General features: G+C 32.1%; 2 protein-coding genes and 2 long non-coding RNA genes across 6 annotated transcripts in view; all 4 read right to left on the bottom strand.

Annotated features, from left to right (window-relative positions):
- LOC111410761 (probable leucine-rich repeat receptor-like protein kinase At5g49770) overlaps window positions 1-4,973 on the bottom strand; it is a 9,541-nt gene extending 4,568 nt beyond the window's left edge. Inside the window, exons 1-12 of one of the 3 annotated variants that reach the window (XM_023041282.1) lie at window positions 4,879-4,894; window positions 4,456-4,775; window positions 3,308-3,422; window positions 3,147-3,218; window positions 2,518-2,592; window positions 2,358-2,429; window positions 1,899-2,060; window positions 1,724-1,798; window positions 855-926; window positions 692-763; window positions 507-575; window positions 193-267 (exon numbers count right to left, since the gene is read on the bottom strand). In XM_023041282.1, the coding sequence (XP_022897050.1) occupies window positions 193-267; window positions 507-575; window positions 692-763; window positions 855-926; window positions 1,724-1,798; window positions 1,899-2,060; window positions 2,358-2,429; window positions 2,518-2,592; window positions 3,147-3,218; window positions 3,308-3,422; window positions 4,456-4,537 (941 nt within the window). In that variant the 5' untranslated portion in view covers window positions 4,538-4,775; window positions 4,879-4,894. Of the gene's footprint in view, window positions 1-192; window positions 268-506; window positions 576-691; window positions 764-854; window positions 927-1,723; window positions 1,799-1,898; window positions 2,061-2,357; window positions 2,430-2,517; window positions 2,593-3,146; window positions 3,219-3,307; window positions 3,423-4,455; window positions 4,776-4,878 lie in introns of all 3 variants that reach the window. The other 2 variants (XM_023041283.1, XM_023041284.1) reach the window with 2 other exon arrangements.
- Window positions 4,816-7,848, bottom strand: LOC111411498 (probable leucine-rich repeat receptor-like protein kinase At5g49770). The gene is made up of 7 exons (XM_023042023.1): window positions 7,432-7,848; window positions 6,284-6,398; window positions 6,123-6,194; window positions 5,494-5,568; window positions 5,334-5,405; window positions 5,012-5,036; window positions 4,816-4,839 (listed from the first exon to the last, which is right to left on the bottom strand). Exons 1-7 carry the CDS (start codon window positions 7,511-7,513, stop codon window positions 4,816-4,818), a joined length of 465 nt encoding a protein of 154 aa, XP_022897791.1. The 5' UTR covers window positions 7,514-7,848.
- Window positions 7,849-8,599: 751 nt separating this feature from the next.
- Window positions 8,600-9,595, bottom strand: LOC111410763. The gene is made up of 4 exons (XR_002705757.1): window positions 9,492-9,595; window positions 9,331-9,391; window positions 8,702-8,776; window positions 8,600-8,613 (listed from the first exon to the last, which is right to left on the bottom strand). It is a non-coding gene; the product is annotated as an uncharacterized LOC111410763 (long non-coding RNA).
- Window positions 9,596-9,600: 5 nt separating this feature from the next.
- On the bottom strand, window positions 9,601-10,652 carry LOC111410762. Its single transcript, XR_002705756.1, has 3 exons — window positions 10,474-10,652; window positions 9,711-9,825; window positions 9,601-9,621 (listed from the first exon to the last, which is right to left on the bottom strand). It is a non-coding gene; the product is annotated as an uncharacterized LOC111410762 (long non-coding RNA).
- Window positions 10,653-15,878: the final 5,226 nt, after the last annotated feature.

Raw genomic sequence — 15,878 nt, forward strand, 5'->3', positions numbered from 1 at the left:
AATTTCCATAGATGAATGCGAAGATATTTTGAAGTGTACAATGAAAAAAGAGGTAAAAGGAAATGAAAGAACTACAAAAATTGAAAAGAGAGAATCAGATAGTGTGAATGCACTTGTAACAGTTCGGTTGCTGTGTGCCGATGCATGTGTGTTTATGAAGATGGTGTGTTCAGGAGGGAAAGAGAGATGTACAATGTTGTCAAAGACTGGAGGCTTGTAATCCATTGAGGAACATTTGATGCATTAAAATTATTATTGCTCAGATCCCTGCAAATTGCCGTTGGTCAGAAAGAGACCGACTAACAAATTCACGACTACTGAAGAAAGCAGAAAACCATTAACTCATCTAATTTATGGGTAAGAATATATTGGAAAAGCATCTCATCATACAGAAATGTCGGTGGCACATTTGCAAAACCATATTTCTTATGCATTCATGATTCACCAATTAAGGTGCATGGTGTGCCATAATCAATTTAGAGATTGGAAGAATTAATACAACTTACACATAGTGTAGGAAATTCATGCCTGTGAGGTTGGGCATATTTCCTGTAAACTTATTATTAGACAAGTACCTGGAAAGAATAACAACAAACTAATTATAATTTCTAATATAGCAGTTTCATCAGTGTTCTTCAAGATAGTTATACTTGTATCTGCTAAATCAGAACTTCCGTTTATATCCGCTTACAACTCATTCATATTTGTAAGATTACTGAGGTCTGGAGGGACGGATCCATCAAGCAAATTCGAGTCGAAACGGCTGTTCCAAAAACAAGATATTCATCATTAATTATAGGAAAATTCATGATAGCCAAGTAAATATGAAAATTATGAATAACAGAGATACTCACACGATCTCCAATGTCTTTACAGATCCTAGAGTGGAAGGTAAATTCCCAGTGAGCTGGTTGTGGTCAAATATCCTGAACCAACAGAATGATTATATAGACCAAAAGGGAAAATAATTGAACACAAGAATCTCAGTATAAAATTTGGGATTTACGAGTAATTTTTTATTATATGTAATGTTAAAATCTCCATTATACCCCATAACAATGCTCTCAAGAAAAATGTATCTTGCTCTTTTTCTAAGAAGAAAGAAGATTGAAAATGCTGGATATGCATTCTGAAATATTACAATAGTAGGGACTTCCATTTTGGCAATTGGCATGCAAATAAAATAAAGCATTTGAATTGTTTGTGATGAAAGTAGTAATGTAAACATGCTTCAAAATGTGTTTGGAAACCATGTAATGAATTATAGTCTAGTATACCCACATAAAAAATTAACTTTCTCAAACAATTTGATCGAGGTGATTGAACATACAATTTAAACCTTTTTTTCTGCATGATAATTGATCTTTCATCATAGTAGTCAGTAATCGTTATTTTTCCTTTAATAAATGATTAAATGCATGCACATATATGTAACAGTACATTTTATGTTCATGTATCTGGCATATATTTTAAATTTGTGAAAAACAAAATGGGAAAAGAATTTGCAAAGAAATTGAGTAAATGGTAATTCTCGTGAAAAAAAGGACTAATAAGATGGTGAAATGAAGTAAAAGTCAGACATCTATTTGATAAAGATAACACAGGGATATCTCTTTCTAATCATACGAAAGGAAGTATACAAATTCTACGACATCTTGATATTATCAATTTCATCGACTAAGTAAATGAAATAGAATCAAGTATAGGCACCCTGCTGACTTACGTGTGTATCAGGTTCATGTTTGAACTGAACAATTGATCGGGGATAGACCCAGTCAGTTGATTATTTGACAAATGGCTGTGAACAACGAAAATCACTTCTTGTTAATGGTAAAAGCAGCAATGACGGAGAAACAGAATTCTAAATGCTTTAATAACTCTTGAGAGGGAATCCATACAAGTGTCTAGCATTAAGTAGCATGTCCAAACCCATCGCAGATTTGCTGGCAACTGGAATGGTACCATTAAGCTTGTTATAACTTAGATCCAGCCATGAAAGCTGAGTTAGATTACCAATTGAAGATGGAATTGAGCCACTGAAGCTATTATTATTCAAAGCTCTGTAGAATAAGAAAATAAATATATGTAAAGATTTGTCCTGAGCTAAGCTATTTGACTCATAGCTCAAGATTATACAAAGCCTAAAAGTGCTAATGAGAAACCAGAGAAAACCACAAAACATAATAGGCCGAAAAAAGACAACCAAGACTTGTGAAGTGCATTTCTATTCGCTTTACACCAAGAAAATTGAAGTTAATTCGATATAAAGAGCCAAATTTGAGGGTGTGCTTAACTAATTGCATAACAATAAAAAATATTTGTACAGAAAAGGAAATTCTCAAGAATTGAGATCTTACAAAAATGTCAGTCGATCTAGAGATCCTATTGCATCTGGAATGGGACCATAAAAGCTACAACCAACCAAAATCCTTCATGGAAGTAAAAGCATCAAGTTCAATATTAGTGTTCCACACTTATGCAGCTATTACCAAAGAAAACGATAGAAATTTTCCTTACAAGGTAGTCAGTTTCTTCAACTTCCCAATTGATGCTGGAAGAATCCCTTTAAGTCCAATGTTGTTAGAAAGATCCCTACATTCAGAAACCAACTATCAGGAAATGAAAGGCTAAAGAATTTTATTACTGGCTCAAATTCAAACCACAAGTGTAATCATAGTGACAAGAGTGATGATTGAGATTGGATAAATAAAATTGTTATGTGAAAAATGATTGCATTCATAATTGTTGTATTGTTTCCATTTGTACTTGGATACATAACCTTTAGGTTTTTGTATGATAATAGTTCGGTCACTTAACTAGTGACTTATTCCCCATGGGTCCACGATCTCTGATTTATGTATAAAGATTTTTTTGCAACCAGTAATATAACCTAGAAGGTACTGCTTCCTAACCCAAAAAAGAAGACCCCAAGGCTAGAATTGGCCAAAAACTAAGCTTAAGTTGGCCTGTATGCCAAACTATAGTGGAACCATCTTAGATTTGAATTTTATCTTTTATGTAACATCCAGTTGCAACCAAGACTGCTGTTCATAAGGATTATTGATAAGTCAATTAACTTGTGAAGAGCTAGAGAAGAAACTATTTCCTTGGGACCTAAAAGCCAAAAAGAGAAAGCAAGAACGTACAAAAATTGCAACTCCGTCAATGCTGAAATGTCACTGAAGTCACTACCTTCCACCCCTGTGCCTGCCAACATTCTGCAGTTGAAGCAATTCTATTTGATTCAAAAACAAGGAAAACCAAATGAACTAGGGAATCGTCAGGACAGGGAATTTCCAAGAGTTACATGGAGGTTACGCGTGAATCAGTGCAATTAATCCCTTCCCAACCACAAGGATCTGACTCTTTCCAGTCTGGGGGCCAGTTACTCCAGCTAGATTTGATGGCATTTAGAGCAGCAGCTGCAATAGAGGTAATAAGGTAAAATCTATGCTCAGACCAAGAGAAGATGCTTCCATATACATTAAGGGTGTATTTGAACCCCTTTAATTTTGAAAAATATAATATGAAATAGTAGATTGATGGAGAATGTGTGGTTAAAAAAGAAGAAATTTTTTTTGGTTTGCATGTAGTATTATTTTAATAAAGCATGTGTGGTTGAAAATAAGTACTATAGAAAAATAATGTGATAGAATGTAAAATAATGGATGACAAACAAGGGCTAAATACAATCAGAGCACCTAGAGAACTACAGGAAACTGAAAACAACATTCCAGTCCATAATAATTGGGATACGATAGAAACCTAATTCTGAATATATATTGCAAAGGAGGGTATCCAATAAAAAGGCAACTGCAGACCCAGAATTCAGAAACCCCAATTAGAACTGAAAATATATATATTCTTTAGTCTTGACTGAATTATGATGATTAAAAAAGATTATGATTAGTGTGAAGTGTCTAAAATATGATTTTAGGATGTATTATATTCATATGATAGTTATTTTTGGACAGGGTCCGAGAAATTATATATTCTTCAATAAGAACTTGCCAACAGCTTTCAGAGGGGGACTAGCCTAATCACTTACCCTACGTATACTACGGAAGATGGCTAATACTACACAATATTATGGAAGAAAAATAAGTTAAAATCGTGTTCATCATACTATCTAGTACTGCATACCAAACATGCACTTAAAGCAAAGCATCATTAGAATTAGCCAGCGTTGAATTAAGTCTTGGAAAAGAACGCGTGATTTTTGGTGTATTCCTTATGTTGAGACCCCTAATTCTATGCAACCAAAATAATCATCTAATCAACTAAGAAAATTCTTCATACAGGAGGACAATATCAAGCACGTACGAACATATCCTGTTTGAATGTCCTGACCCCGAAAACATCCAGGAATCCATATTGATCAAATACATTAAACTACAGAATCTTCTTGCACTATAATACAGTGAAACAATTCATGATATATAATCAAAAACTTACTATCATCACTGTCTGCTAGTGCCAGTGTCGCCAGAATTTGAGAGGAAAATAGAAGCAAGCACACAAAAATTCTTGAACCCATTTTCCAAAATACTAATCAGATTCTAAAACTTCTGAGAAACCAAGTTCTTGAATAATGAAAAGAAAGGTTCGGATGATGCCGGCTTTGTGATTTTTGACACTATCTCTTGCCTGCCAGTCATTGAATGAGTCCAAGTTGACCTTTTCTCCATCTATTTCATATTAAACAATGCTTATTTGGTGTTATCATCCAACTTCCCCAACATAGAACCAATCGTATGAAGCTTTCTTGTTTATACCTAATACACGCTTCGCCATATTACTCTACTGTTCTTGTTTTTAACTAACATTAAAATACGGGCTCTAACAGAAAATAATAAACAGAGTGAAATAGAATATTACATCGAGGCACAAATGGGCACAAGCGTGGAATCCATCTGTGATTCTATTGAAAGAGTTTCGGTCCTTGGGAAGTAACCGTTTGTATTCTTTGAAGAAACCTTCTCTGAGACGATTACAATATTAAAATTCTGACCGCTCTATTATTATTATTCAAAGCTCTGTAGAATAAGAAAATAAATATATGTAAAGATTTGTCCTGAGCTAAGCTATTTGACTCATAGCTCAAGATTATACAAAGCCTAAAAGTGCTAATGAGAAACCAGAGAAAACCACAAAACATAATAGGCCGAAAAAAGACAACCAAGACTTGTGAAGTGCATTTCTATTCGCTTTACACCAAGAAAATTGAAGTTAATTCGATATAAAGAGCCAAATTTGAGGGTGTGCTTAACTAATTGCATAACAATAAAAAATATTTGTACAGAAAAGGAAATTCTCAAGAATTGAGATCTTACAAAAATGTCAGTCGATCTAGAGATCCTATTGCATCTGGAATGGGACCATAAAAGCTACAACCAACCAAAATCCTTCATGGAAGTAAAAGCATCAAGTTCAATATTAGTGTTCCACACTTATGCAGCTATTACCAAAGAAAACGATAGAAATTTTCCTTACAAGGTAGTCAGTTTCTTCAACTTCCCAATTGATGCTGGAAGAATCCCTTTAAGTCCAATGTTGTTAGAAAGATCCCTACATTCAGAAACCAACTATCAGGAAATGAAAGGCTAAAGAATTTTATTACTGGCTCAAATTCAAACCACAAGTGTAATCATAGTGACAAGAGTGATGATTGAGATTGGATAAATAAAATTGTTATGTGAAAAATGATTGCATTCATAATTGTTGTATTGTTTCCATTTGTACTTGGATACATAACCTTTAGGTTTTTGTATGATAATAGTTCGGTCACTTAACTAGTGACTTATTCCCCATGGGTCCACGATCTCTGATTTATGTATAAAGATTTTTTTGCAACCAGTAATATAACCTAGAAGGTACTGCTTCCTAACCCAAAAAAGAAGACCCCAAGGCTAGAATTGGCCAAAAACTAAGCTTAAGTTGGCCTGTATGCCAAACTATAGTGGAACCATCTTAGATTTGAATTTTATCTTTTATGTAACATCCAGTTGCAACCAAGACTGCTGTTCATAAGGATTATTGATAAGTCAATTAACTTGTGAAGAGCTAGAGAAGAAACTATTTCCTTGGGACCTAAAAGCCAAAAAGAGAAAGCAAGAACGTACAAAAATTGCAACTCCGTCAATGCTGAAATGTCACTGAAGTCACTACCTTCCACCCCTGTGCCTGCCAACATTCTGCAGTTGAAGCAATTCTATTTGATTCAAAAACAAGGAAAACCAAATGAACTAGGGAATCGTCAGGACAGGGAATTTCCAAGAGTTACATGGAGGTTACGCGTGAATCAGTGCAATTAATCCCTTCCCAACCACAAGGATCTGACTCTTTCCAGTCTGGGGGCCAGTTACTCCAGCTAGATTTGATGGCATTTAGAGCAGCAGCTGCAATAGAGGTAATAAGGTAAAATCTATGCTCAGACCAAGAGAAGATGCTTCCATATACATTAAGGGTGTATTTGAACCCCTTTAATTTTGAAAAATATAATATGAAATAGTAGATTGATGGAGAATGTGTGGTTAAAAAAGAAGAAATTTTTTTTGGTTTGCATGTAGTATTATTTTAATAAAGCATGTGTGGTTGAAAATAAGTACTATAGAAAAATAATGTGATAGAATGTAAAATAATGGATGACAAACAAGGGCTAAATACAATCAGAGCACCTAGAGAACTACAGGAAACTGAAAACAACATTCCAGTCCATAATAATTGGGATACGATAGAAACCTAATTCTGAATATATATTGCAAAGGAGGGTATCCAATAAAAAGGCAACTGCAGACCCAGAATTCAGAAACCCCAATTAGAACTGAAAATATATATATTCTTTAGTCTTGACTGAATTATGATGATTAAAAAAGATTATGATTAGTGTGAAGTGTCTAAAATATGATTTTAGGATGTATTATATTCATATGATAGTTATTTTTGGACAGGGTCCGAGAAATTATATATTCTTCAATAAGAACTTGCCAACAGCTTTCAGAGGGGGACTAGCCTAATCACTTACCCTACGTATACTACGGAAGATGGCTAATACTACACAATATTATGGAAGAAAAATAAGTTAAAATCGTGTTCATCATACTATCTAGTACTGCATACCAAACATGCACTTAAAGCAAAGCATCATTAGAATTAGCCAGCGTTGAATTAAGTCTTGGAAAAGAACGCGTGATTTTTGGTGTATTCCTTATGTTGAGACCCCTAATTCTATGCAACCAAAATAATCATCTAATCAACTAAGAAAATTCTTCATACAGGAGGACAATATCAAGCACGTACGAACATATCCTGTTTGAATGTCCTGACCCCGAAAACATCCAGGAATCCATATTGATCAAATACATTAAACTACAGAATCTTCTTGCACTATAATACAGTGAAACAATTCATGATATATAATCAAAAACTTACTATCATCACTGTCTGCTAGTGCCAGTGTCGCCAGAATTTGAGAGGAAAATAGAAGCAAGCACACAAAAATTCTTGAACCCATTTTCCAAAATACTAATCAGATTCTAAAACTTCTGAGAAACCAAGTTCTTGAATAATGAAAAGAAAGGTTCGGATGATGCCGGCTTTGTGATTTTTGACACTATCTCTTGCCTGCCAGTCATTGAATGAGTCCAAGTTGACCTTTTCTCCATCTATTTCATATTAAACAATGCTTATTTGGTGTTATCATCCAACTTCCCCAACATAGAACCAATCGTATGAAGCTTTCTTGTTTATACCTAATACACGCTTCGCCATATTACTCTACTGTTCTTGTTTTTAACTAACATTAAAATACGGGCTCTAACAGAAAATAATAAACAGAGTGAAATAGAATATTACATCGAGGCACAAATGGGCACAAGCGTGGAATCCATCTGTTATTCTATTGAAAGAGTTTCGGTCCTTGGGAAGTAACCGTTTGTATTCTTTGAAGAAACCTTCTCTGAGACGATTACAATATTAAAATTCTGACCGCTCTATCTAATATACAGGGAAAAGACTCCCTTACTTGAGAGATAGGTCCACACCCAATTAATGCGCGAGCCCCATCCATGTGTGAGGGGCTATGTATCAAGGGGATTATCGAGCCATATCTCCCCTCTCACATGGCAATGTGTATTTTAAAAATTCGATCTATGGTCCTCACATTCTATTGTTAGTAATAAATAAAAATTTTAAGTACATATAGCACTTTTCAATAAATAACCCGCTCTTCTTGCCAAGTAGAATAAACAAAAGACGGACCAGACGGCAAGATAAATACTGAATTTTGTTTATCATTTGTTTTTTTTCGTTGGGAATAAAATCCTGAACACTTGAAAATGAAGACAAAAGTAACCGTTTTGAACCTTGAATAGCTGGAAAATTTGGATCAGTACCCTGAGTTAATTAAAAATATTTATTCACGGTTATTACGCCTTTTAATCCCATTTTTTTAAAATTTATTTTAAATCACACATTTATATAATAAAATAATATGCACATCAATTCAAATTTTTTCCTACTTCTAACTATACATTTTCAAAAAATAATAATAATAAATAAATAAATTTCACTACTCCAAAATCTATTAAACCCAAAAATTAACCAACCAAAATCCTTCATGGAAGTAAAAGCATCAAGTTCAATATTAGTGTTCCACACTTATGCAGCTATTACCAAAGAAAACGATAGAAATTTTCCTTACAAGGTAGTCAGTTTCTTCAACTTCCCAATTGATGCTGGAAGAATCCCTTTAAGTCCAATGTTGTTAGAAAGATCCCTACATTCAGAAACCAACTATCAGGAAATGAAAGGCTAAAGAATTTTATTACTGGCTCAAATTCAAACCACAAGTGTAATCATAGTGACAAGAGTGATGATTGAGATTGGATAAATAAAATTGTTATGTGAAAAATGATTGCATTCATAATTGTTGTATTGTTTCCATTTGTACTTGGATACATAACCTTTAGGTTTTTGTATGATAATAGTTCGGTCACTTAACTAGTGACTTATTCCCCATGGGTCCACGATCTCTGATTTATGTATAAAGATTTTTTTGCAACCAGTAATATAACCTAGAAGGTACTGCTTCCTAACCCAAAAAAGAAGACCCCAAGGCTAGAATTGGCCAAAAACTAAGCTTAAGTTGGCCTGTATGCCAAACTATAGTGGAACCATCTTAGATTTGAATTTTATCTTTTATGTAACATCCAGTTGCAACCAAGACTGCTGTTCATAAGGATTATTGATAAGTCAATTAACTTGTGAAGAGCTAGAGAAGAAACTATTTCCTTGGGACCTAAAAGCCAAAAAGAGAAAGCAAGAACGTACAAAAATTGCAACTCCGTCAATGCTGAAATGTCACTGAAGTCACTACCTTCCACCCCTGTGCCTGCCAACATTCTGCAGTTGAAGCAATTCTATTTGATTCAAAAACAAGGAAAACCAAATGAACTAGGGAATCGTCAGGACAGGGAATTTCCAAGAGTTACATGGAGGTTACGCGTGAATCAGTGCAATTAATCCCTTCCCAACCACAAGGATCTGACTCTTTCCAGTCTGGGGGCCAGTTACTCCAGCTAGATTTGATGGCATTTAGAGCCCCCTGTGCCTGCCAACATTCTGCAGTTGAAGCAATTCTATTTGATTCAAAAACAAGGAAAACCAAATGAACTAGGGAATCGTCAGGACAGGGAATTTCCAAGAGTTACATGGAGGTTACGCGTGAATCAGTGCAATTAATCCCTTCCCAACCACAAGGATCTGACTCTTTCCAGTCTGGGGGCCAGTTACTCCAGCTAGATTTGATGGCATTTAGAGAAGCAGCTGCAATAGAGGTAATAAGGTAAAATCTATGCTCAGACCAAGAGAAGATGCTTCCATATACATTAAGGGTGTATTTGAACCAATTTAATTTTGAAAAATATAATATGAAATAGTAGATTGATGGAGAATGTGTGGCTAAAAAAGAAAGAAATTTTTCTGGTTTGCATGTAATATTATTTTAATAAAGCATGTGTGATTGAAAATAAGTACTGTAGAAAAATAATGTGATAGAATGTAAAATAATGGATGACAAACAAGGGCTAAATACAATAAGAGCACCTAGAGAACTACAGGAAACTGAAAACAACATTCCAGTCCATAATAATTGGGATACGATAGAAACCTAATTCTGAATATATATTGCAAAGGAGGGTATCCAATAAAAAGGCAACCGCAGACCCAGAATTCAGAAACCCCAATTAGAACTGAAAATATATATATTCTTTAGTCTTGACTGAATTATGATGATTAAAAAAGATTATGATTAGTGTGAAGTGTCTAAAATATGATTTTAGGATGTATTATATTCATATGATAGTTATTTTTGGACAGGGTCCGAGAAATTATATATTCTTCAATAAGAACTTGCCAACAGCTTTCAGAGGGGGACTAGCCTAATCACTTAAACAGAGTGAAATAGAATATTACATCGAGGCACAAATGGGCACAAGCGTGGAATCCATCTGTTATTCTATTGAAAGAGTTTCGGTCCTTGGGAAGTAACCGTTTGTATTCTTTGAAGAAACCTTCTCTGAGACGATTACAATATTAAAATTCTGACCGCTCTATCTAATATACAGGGAAAAGACTCCCTTACTTGAGAGATAGGTCCACACCCAATTAATGCGCGAGCCCCATCCATGTGTGAGGGGCTATGTATCAAGGGGATTATCGAGCCATATCTCCCCTCTCACATGGCAATGTGTATTTTAAAAATTCGATCTATGGTCCTCACATTCTATTGTTAGTAATAAATAAAAATTTTAAGTACATATAGCACTTTTCAATAAATAACCCGCTCTTCTTGCCAAGTAGAATAAACAAAAGACGGACCAGACGGCAAGATAAATACTGAATTTTGTTTATCATTTGTTTTTTTTCGTTGGGAATAAAATCCTGAACACTTGAAAATGAAGACAAAAGTAACCGTTTTGAACCTTGAATAGCTGGAAAATTTGGATCAGTACCCTGAGTTAATTAAAAATATTTATTCACGGTTATTACGCCTTTTAATCCCATTTTTTTAAAATTTATTTTAAATCACACATTTATATAATAAAATAATATGCACATCAATTCAAATTTTTTCCTACTTCTAACTATACATTTTCAAAAAATAATAATAATAAATAAATAAATTTCACTACTCCAAAATCTATTAAACCCAAAAATTAGGTAAATGAGGGGTATTTGTTCAAGAAGCCCCTATTTGATGGAGACATAAGAGGAAATGATATTTGGAATAGTGATTTTTTGGAGAATGTGTGGTTAAATTGTAGGAAATTTTTTAAATTTACGTGCAAAATATTTGATTGAATGAATGTATTGTTGAAAATGAGAGTGAAAAATAAAGAATTTTTAAATAATGACCATCCGAAGGGGGCTAAAACTTAACTAATTATCCAATGCTTATTGAACTATTTATTAATTTACCCAATGCTTACCATAGTCAGCCTGTCTGCGCAGCTGTACAGATATTTCCATTTGGCAGATGAAAAAAATAATTTGACAAAGCACATAGTTAATGGAGAACAAATATTTCAATTGGGGATTTTTTTTTTCATTTTGTCTTCTGCAATTGATTTGGATGTAGTCGTTTATTTTAGAATCGAGAAGCCAGAAAATATTTCTGGTAAATGGACTAAAATTTTTAATCAATTCAATGCGCTTTCATCCTTCATGTCCTTCATTAAATCTGGTGTTGCCATGTCAATTTTCAATCAACCAAGTGGAAAATTTGTCTCGCTGTACTGAAAAAATTGGCAATTGTGATCATTGTAAAATAATGAATAGTTCAATGAGTACTGGATAACTATTTAATTTTCGGTGAACAAATAGTAATAATTAGCAAAGTTCAGTAGGCAGCCATTTAATTAACTCGTACGCCCCTTCTCAAGATAAAAAGGAAAACTCTTGCAAATTACAACTTTAAAACAGTTCAAGAATCCCATTATCTAGTACTTGTTTGGGTTTCCCTACTATATAAAAAAAAAAAAAAATGTGGAGTTACTGTAAAAAGTAACAGTGAGTTAATACATTTTGCCTCACTGTAGTATTTTTATTTTTATTTTGTTCAAGTGGATGAACAAAAACGGCGCTGTTTGTCTTAGTATATATTTTATTATACACTACCTCCAAATTGATTATCCCTACTATATTAAAAAAAAAATGTGGAGTTACTGTAAAAAGTAACAGTGAGTTAATACATTTTGTCTCACTGTAGCATTTTTATTTTTATTTTCTTAGATAAAAATTTGTTTCAAGTTTTCTATTTTAAGTTTAAAAAAAAATTATGATTGTAATTAGTTATTACATGTAAAATTTTATTAGCTTTAAAAAAAATTAATTTTTCCCCATGCACGAAGACTTGTAGCAGTCTCCAGCATGGATGGAGACAAGGCCTCCGTGCACGGAGACAATTGTCTCCGTGCATGGAGACTTTGTCTCCTTTTTTATTTATTTAAAATTCAAAACTTATTTTTCCAATTTTAACTAAATAAATAATATATATATATATATATATATATATTTTCATAACTTTCTTTTATTTCATTTTTATTAAATTTTGTTTGAAAATTGTTTTAAACTTTATTTTTCGATTTAAATTTTTTTTATTCTTTTCGTGGGAATTTTTATTTTAATTAAATAATATTTATTTTTAGTTTTAATTATTTCAATTTAATTTCATCTCATTGTAACATTTTAAATTTTTTTCCCCGAGTGGGTGAGCAAAAACGACGCCATTTGTCTTAATATGTATTTTATATATAACACGCAACTTTCCATGCCACCAATCTTATCTCTTCACTCAAAAAATATTATTTCTAAATTTTATTTGAGAATTGTTTTAAATTTTATTTTTTCGATTTAAATTGTTTTATTCTTTTCGTTTTAAACTCGATTTTTTCAATTTTAATTAAATAATATTTATTTTTACTTAAAAATTATTTCAATTTAATTTAAAAACTTTATAATAACTCTTTTTGGTTTCATTTTATATTTGCCTGCCTGCTATATAAATAGTAATAATAAGATAAAGAGAAAAAAAAGTTATATGAATAAATTGTTGTGCTTACTTAGATATTAGCTTAAAAAAAAGAGGGAAAAAATTATATATATAAGCTCTTTGCCTTCTTAGAGATATAAATTTTGTTTCCAATTAACTAGATTGTATTTATACTAATCTTTATTTAATTTTCATAACTTTCTTTTTCATTGTTTTTATTATATATTTTAACAAAAATGTTTCTTCTTCTGTTTTCTCTTTTCATATCTCTTTTTATTTTTATATGTGGAATTTAATGTGTTTTCTTCTTTTTTTTATTACCTATTTTGTTCTTTTTGTTTGTGTATAAATTCATTCGTATTTTTTGTCATGCTTTTATTATTTGTGTATTTTTTCCCATATTTTTGATGAATTTATTGAGATTTGGAAGTTCAAACTTTGAAATTGATGGAATTGGTTTTATGTTAATTGCCGTGGATATATATAATGCATGTCAACATAAAGTGGATTAGCAGAAGCAAAAGTTACAACAAGTTGAAAGGTTTATAAATGTGTCAAACTTTCAGTGTGGTCTTTTTTGTAGACCATAAACATTGGTCTTTCGTTGTTGATTAGTTGGAAAACGCACCTATCACCAATTCGTAGTTATTTTTCCATAACAAAATCAGCCCAACCTATGGTGAGACGTCTTATTACGCCGCTTGATCTTAAATTTGTGGTATTATCGGCAAGTGCTATCGGGCAAAACTTCCTGGTATATATATATATATAATTTTTTTATTAAAAAATAAATGATACAATTTACAATTTTCCGGTGGCTATTAAGACAAGGTGTTAGCATTGTTTCAAATATAGGATTATCTGAAGTGTTTCATTCTTGGCCTTCTTCATCAGAGTAGTATGTAACCTCCAGCCCAGAATTGTCAAATATAATCATGTTTAGTGTGGAATTACCGTTATATTCGAATACTAGAACATAACCATCCTGTAAATTGTGAAGGTCGAAAATTTGTTCCCATCCATCAACTAGGTATATGTTTCCATCGACTCTTTCTAATTTGATGGTGACAATTATGCCATGCAGTTACTTGTATTGTATCACCAAGTTGTTGCCTCCAGTCATTGACAAAAGATATAGGAAGCATCTATATTAAGGGGGTGTTTGGGAGATATTTTTATGTAAAAATGCATTTTTAAAGAGTAAATTGATGAGAAATGTATGATTGAAAAATAAGGAAAAAATTTTTATTTACGTATAATATTATTTTAATAAAAAATGTGTAGTTGAAAAGAAGAGAGAGAAAAATGTATTTTGAAAAAAATGGGTACCAAACGGGACCTAAATATACATATATAAAAATAATAAAAACATAAGTATGTGATAAAACGTATATTAAAATGTCAAAAAAGCACTAACCAGGCGAACACTGTGATTAAGGAAAGGGGTGATGATTCTGAAGAAATTACGTGAGACATCCATTTTATGAGAACTTTATTGTTTGTTATGTGGAATATTTGACGTATGGATGAGTTGAATGGAAAAAAAAAATATATTGTGAAAAATGGAGGTATTTAAGCTAAAAAAAAGTGTACTTTACCTTTTTGAATTCGATTTGACAAGAGATTCACTGGTGTTATAATAGACAAATTTTTATTGAAAAGACTGTTTTTTTATTATTCCCAAAAATTTTTTTTTTTTTAAAAATGAGGCCGGAGGCTTAAGTTCTTTTTCCTTTTTTCCTTTTAACATGTTTTTGGAAATAATAAAAGGACAGAGGTTTAAAAGTAGCAAGCAAAACCAACTTGAGTTTTTAACGAAGCAATACTTCCCACTAATCAATTATGAATTTCAGAGAACATAGTACAAAAACAAGAACCTGGTTATCAAATCCATGCATAAACCTCATCTAATCAAATAAAATTAAAAACATCTATCTCAAATTAACTAATCTCGTCAAAAAAATTTAGATAATTTCTTGCTAATATATACATATTATATAACGTGAAAAAACACATAATCTAACTCTTCCTCCCAAATTTTGTTTAGATTTTCTTCTATTATATTTGTTTTTATTCATTAGGCATGTTTGTTTAAATAAATAATTGGAAATATGATGTCTATATGTACACTTTGATAGATATTTGAAGCATGGTGGCCTACTTATGCATAACTATGGATAGTCTATATTTCTCGAAGTTAGCATAATAATAATTTTTTTTTATTTTCCTTGTCGATATAGTATATTTTATTATAATTTTTCTGTTTTAAGTTTTGTAGTTGACTTGCTTACTGTCTTAACTTGCTTGCTTTTATAGTCATAATGGGTAGATGGACACCTACATTTCTCCAACTCCAAGTTCTTGAATCTATATTTCATCAAGGCAACACAACTCCAAACAAATTGAAAATCGTACAGATAGTCTCTCAGTTGTCATTATATGGCCAAATTTGTGATAAGAATGTTTATAATTGGTTTGAAAATAAACGTGCTCATTCAAGAACATCATCCACACAAACACAAAATTCTCAACTTCAGCCAATGGTAAAAGGAAGACAAATTGCGCAAAAGGGTTTTAGGTATGATTATTTGTTGAAATATGATTTTTTGTTCATTTTTTTCATTCTCTTTTCTACATAATTTTAATATACATATTTGGTATTCTGTAAGTTACTACAAGTTATGCACCAGAAAGTCGAACTAGATGTCGTGACTTTGAAACAGATTTGGTTTTTTTTTTTTTTACTTGTGTTTTTCCCTTTTTTTTTTTAGAATTGTTTATGTTATCTTTCATCAATCTTATTTTTATGTTTTTAGGTTGTATTGAT

The sequence above is a fragment of the Olea europaea genome, chromosome 15 (genome assembly GCF_002742605.1).
Source record: "Olea europaea var. sylvestris chromosome 15, O_europaea_v1, whole genome shotgun sequence".
NCBI classification, from domain to species: Eukaryota; Viridiplantae; Streptophyta; class Magnoliopsida; order Lamiales; family Oleaceae; genus Olea; species Olea europaea.

Bases quoted from the DNA above. Each gene is read 5' to 3' on its own strand.
- LOC111411498 (XM_023042023.1), bottom strand. From the start codon at position 7,513: ATGGGTTCAAGAATTTTTGTGTGCTTGCTTCTATTTTCCTCTCAAATT. The intron at 5,569-6,122 runs GTACGTTCTTGC...TTCTGAATGTAG, and splicing joins TTGACGGAGTTGCAATTTTT to GGATCTTTCTAACAACATTG. The intron at 4,840-5,011 runs GTCAGAATTTTA...ATTTTCTGTTAG, and splicing joins TGAATAATAATAATAGAGCG to AGCCCGTATTTTAATGTTAG.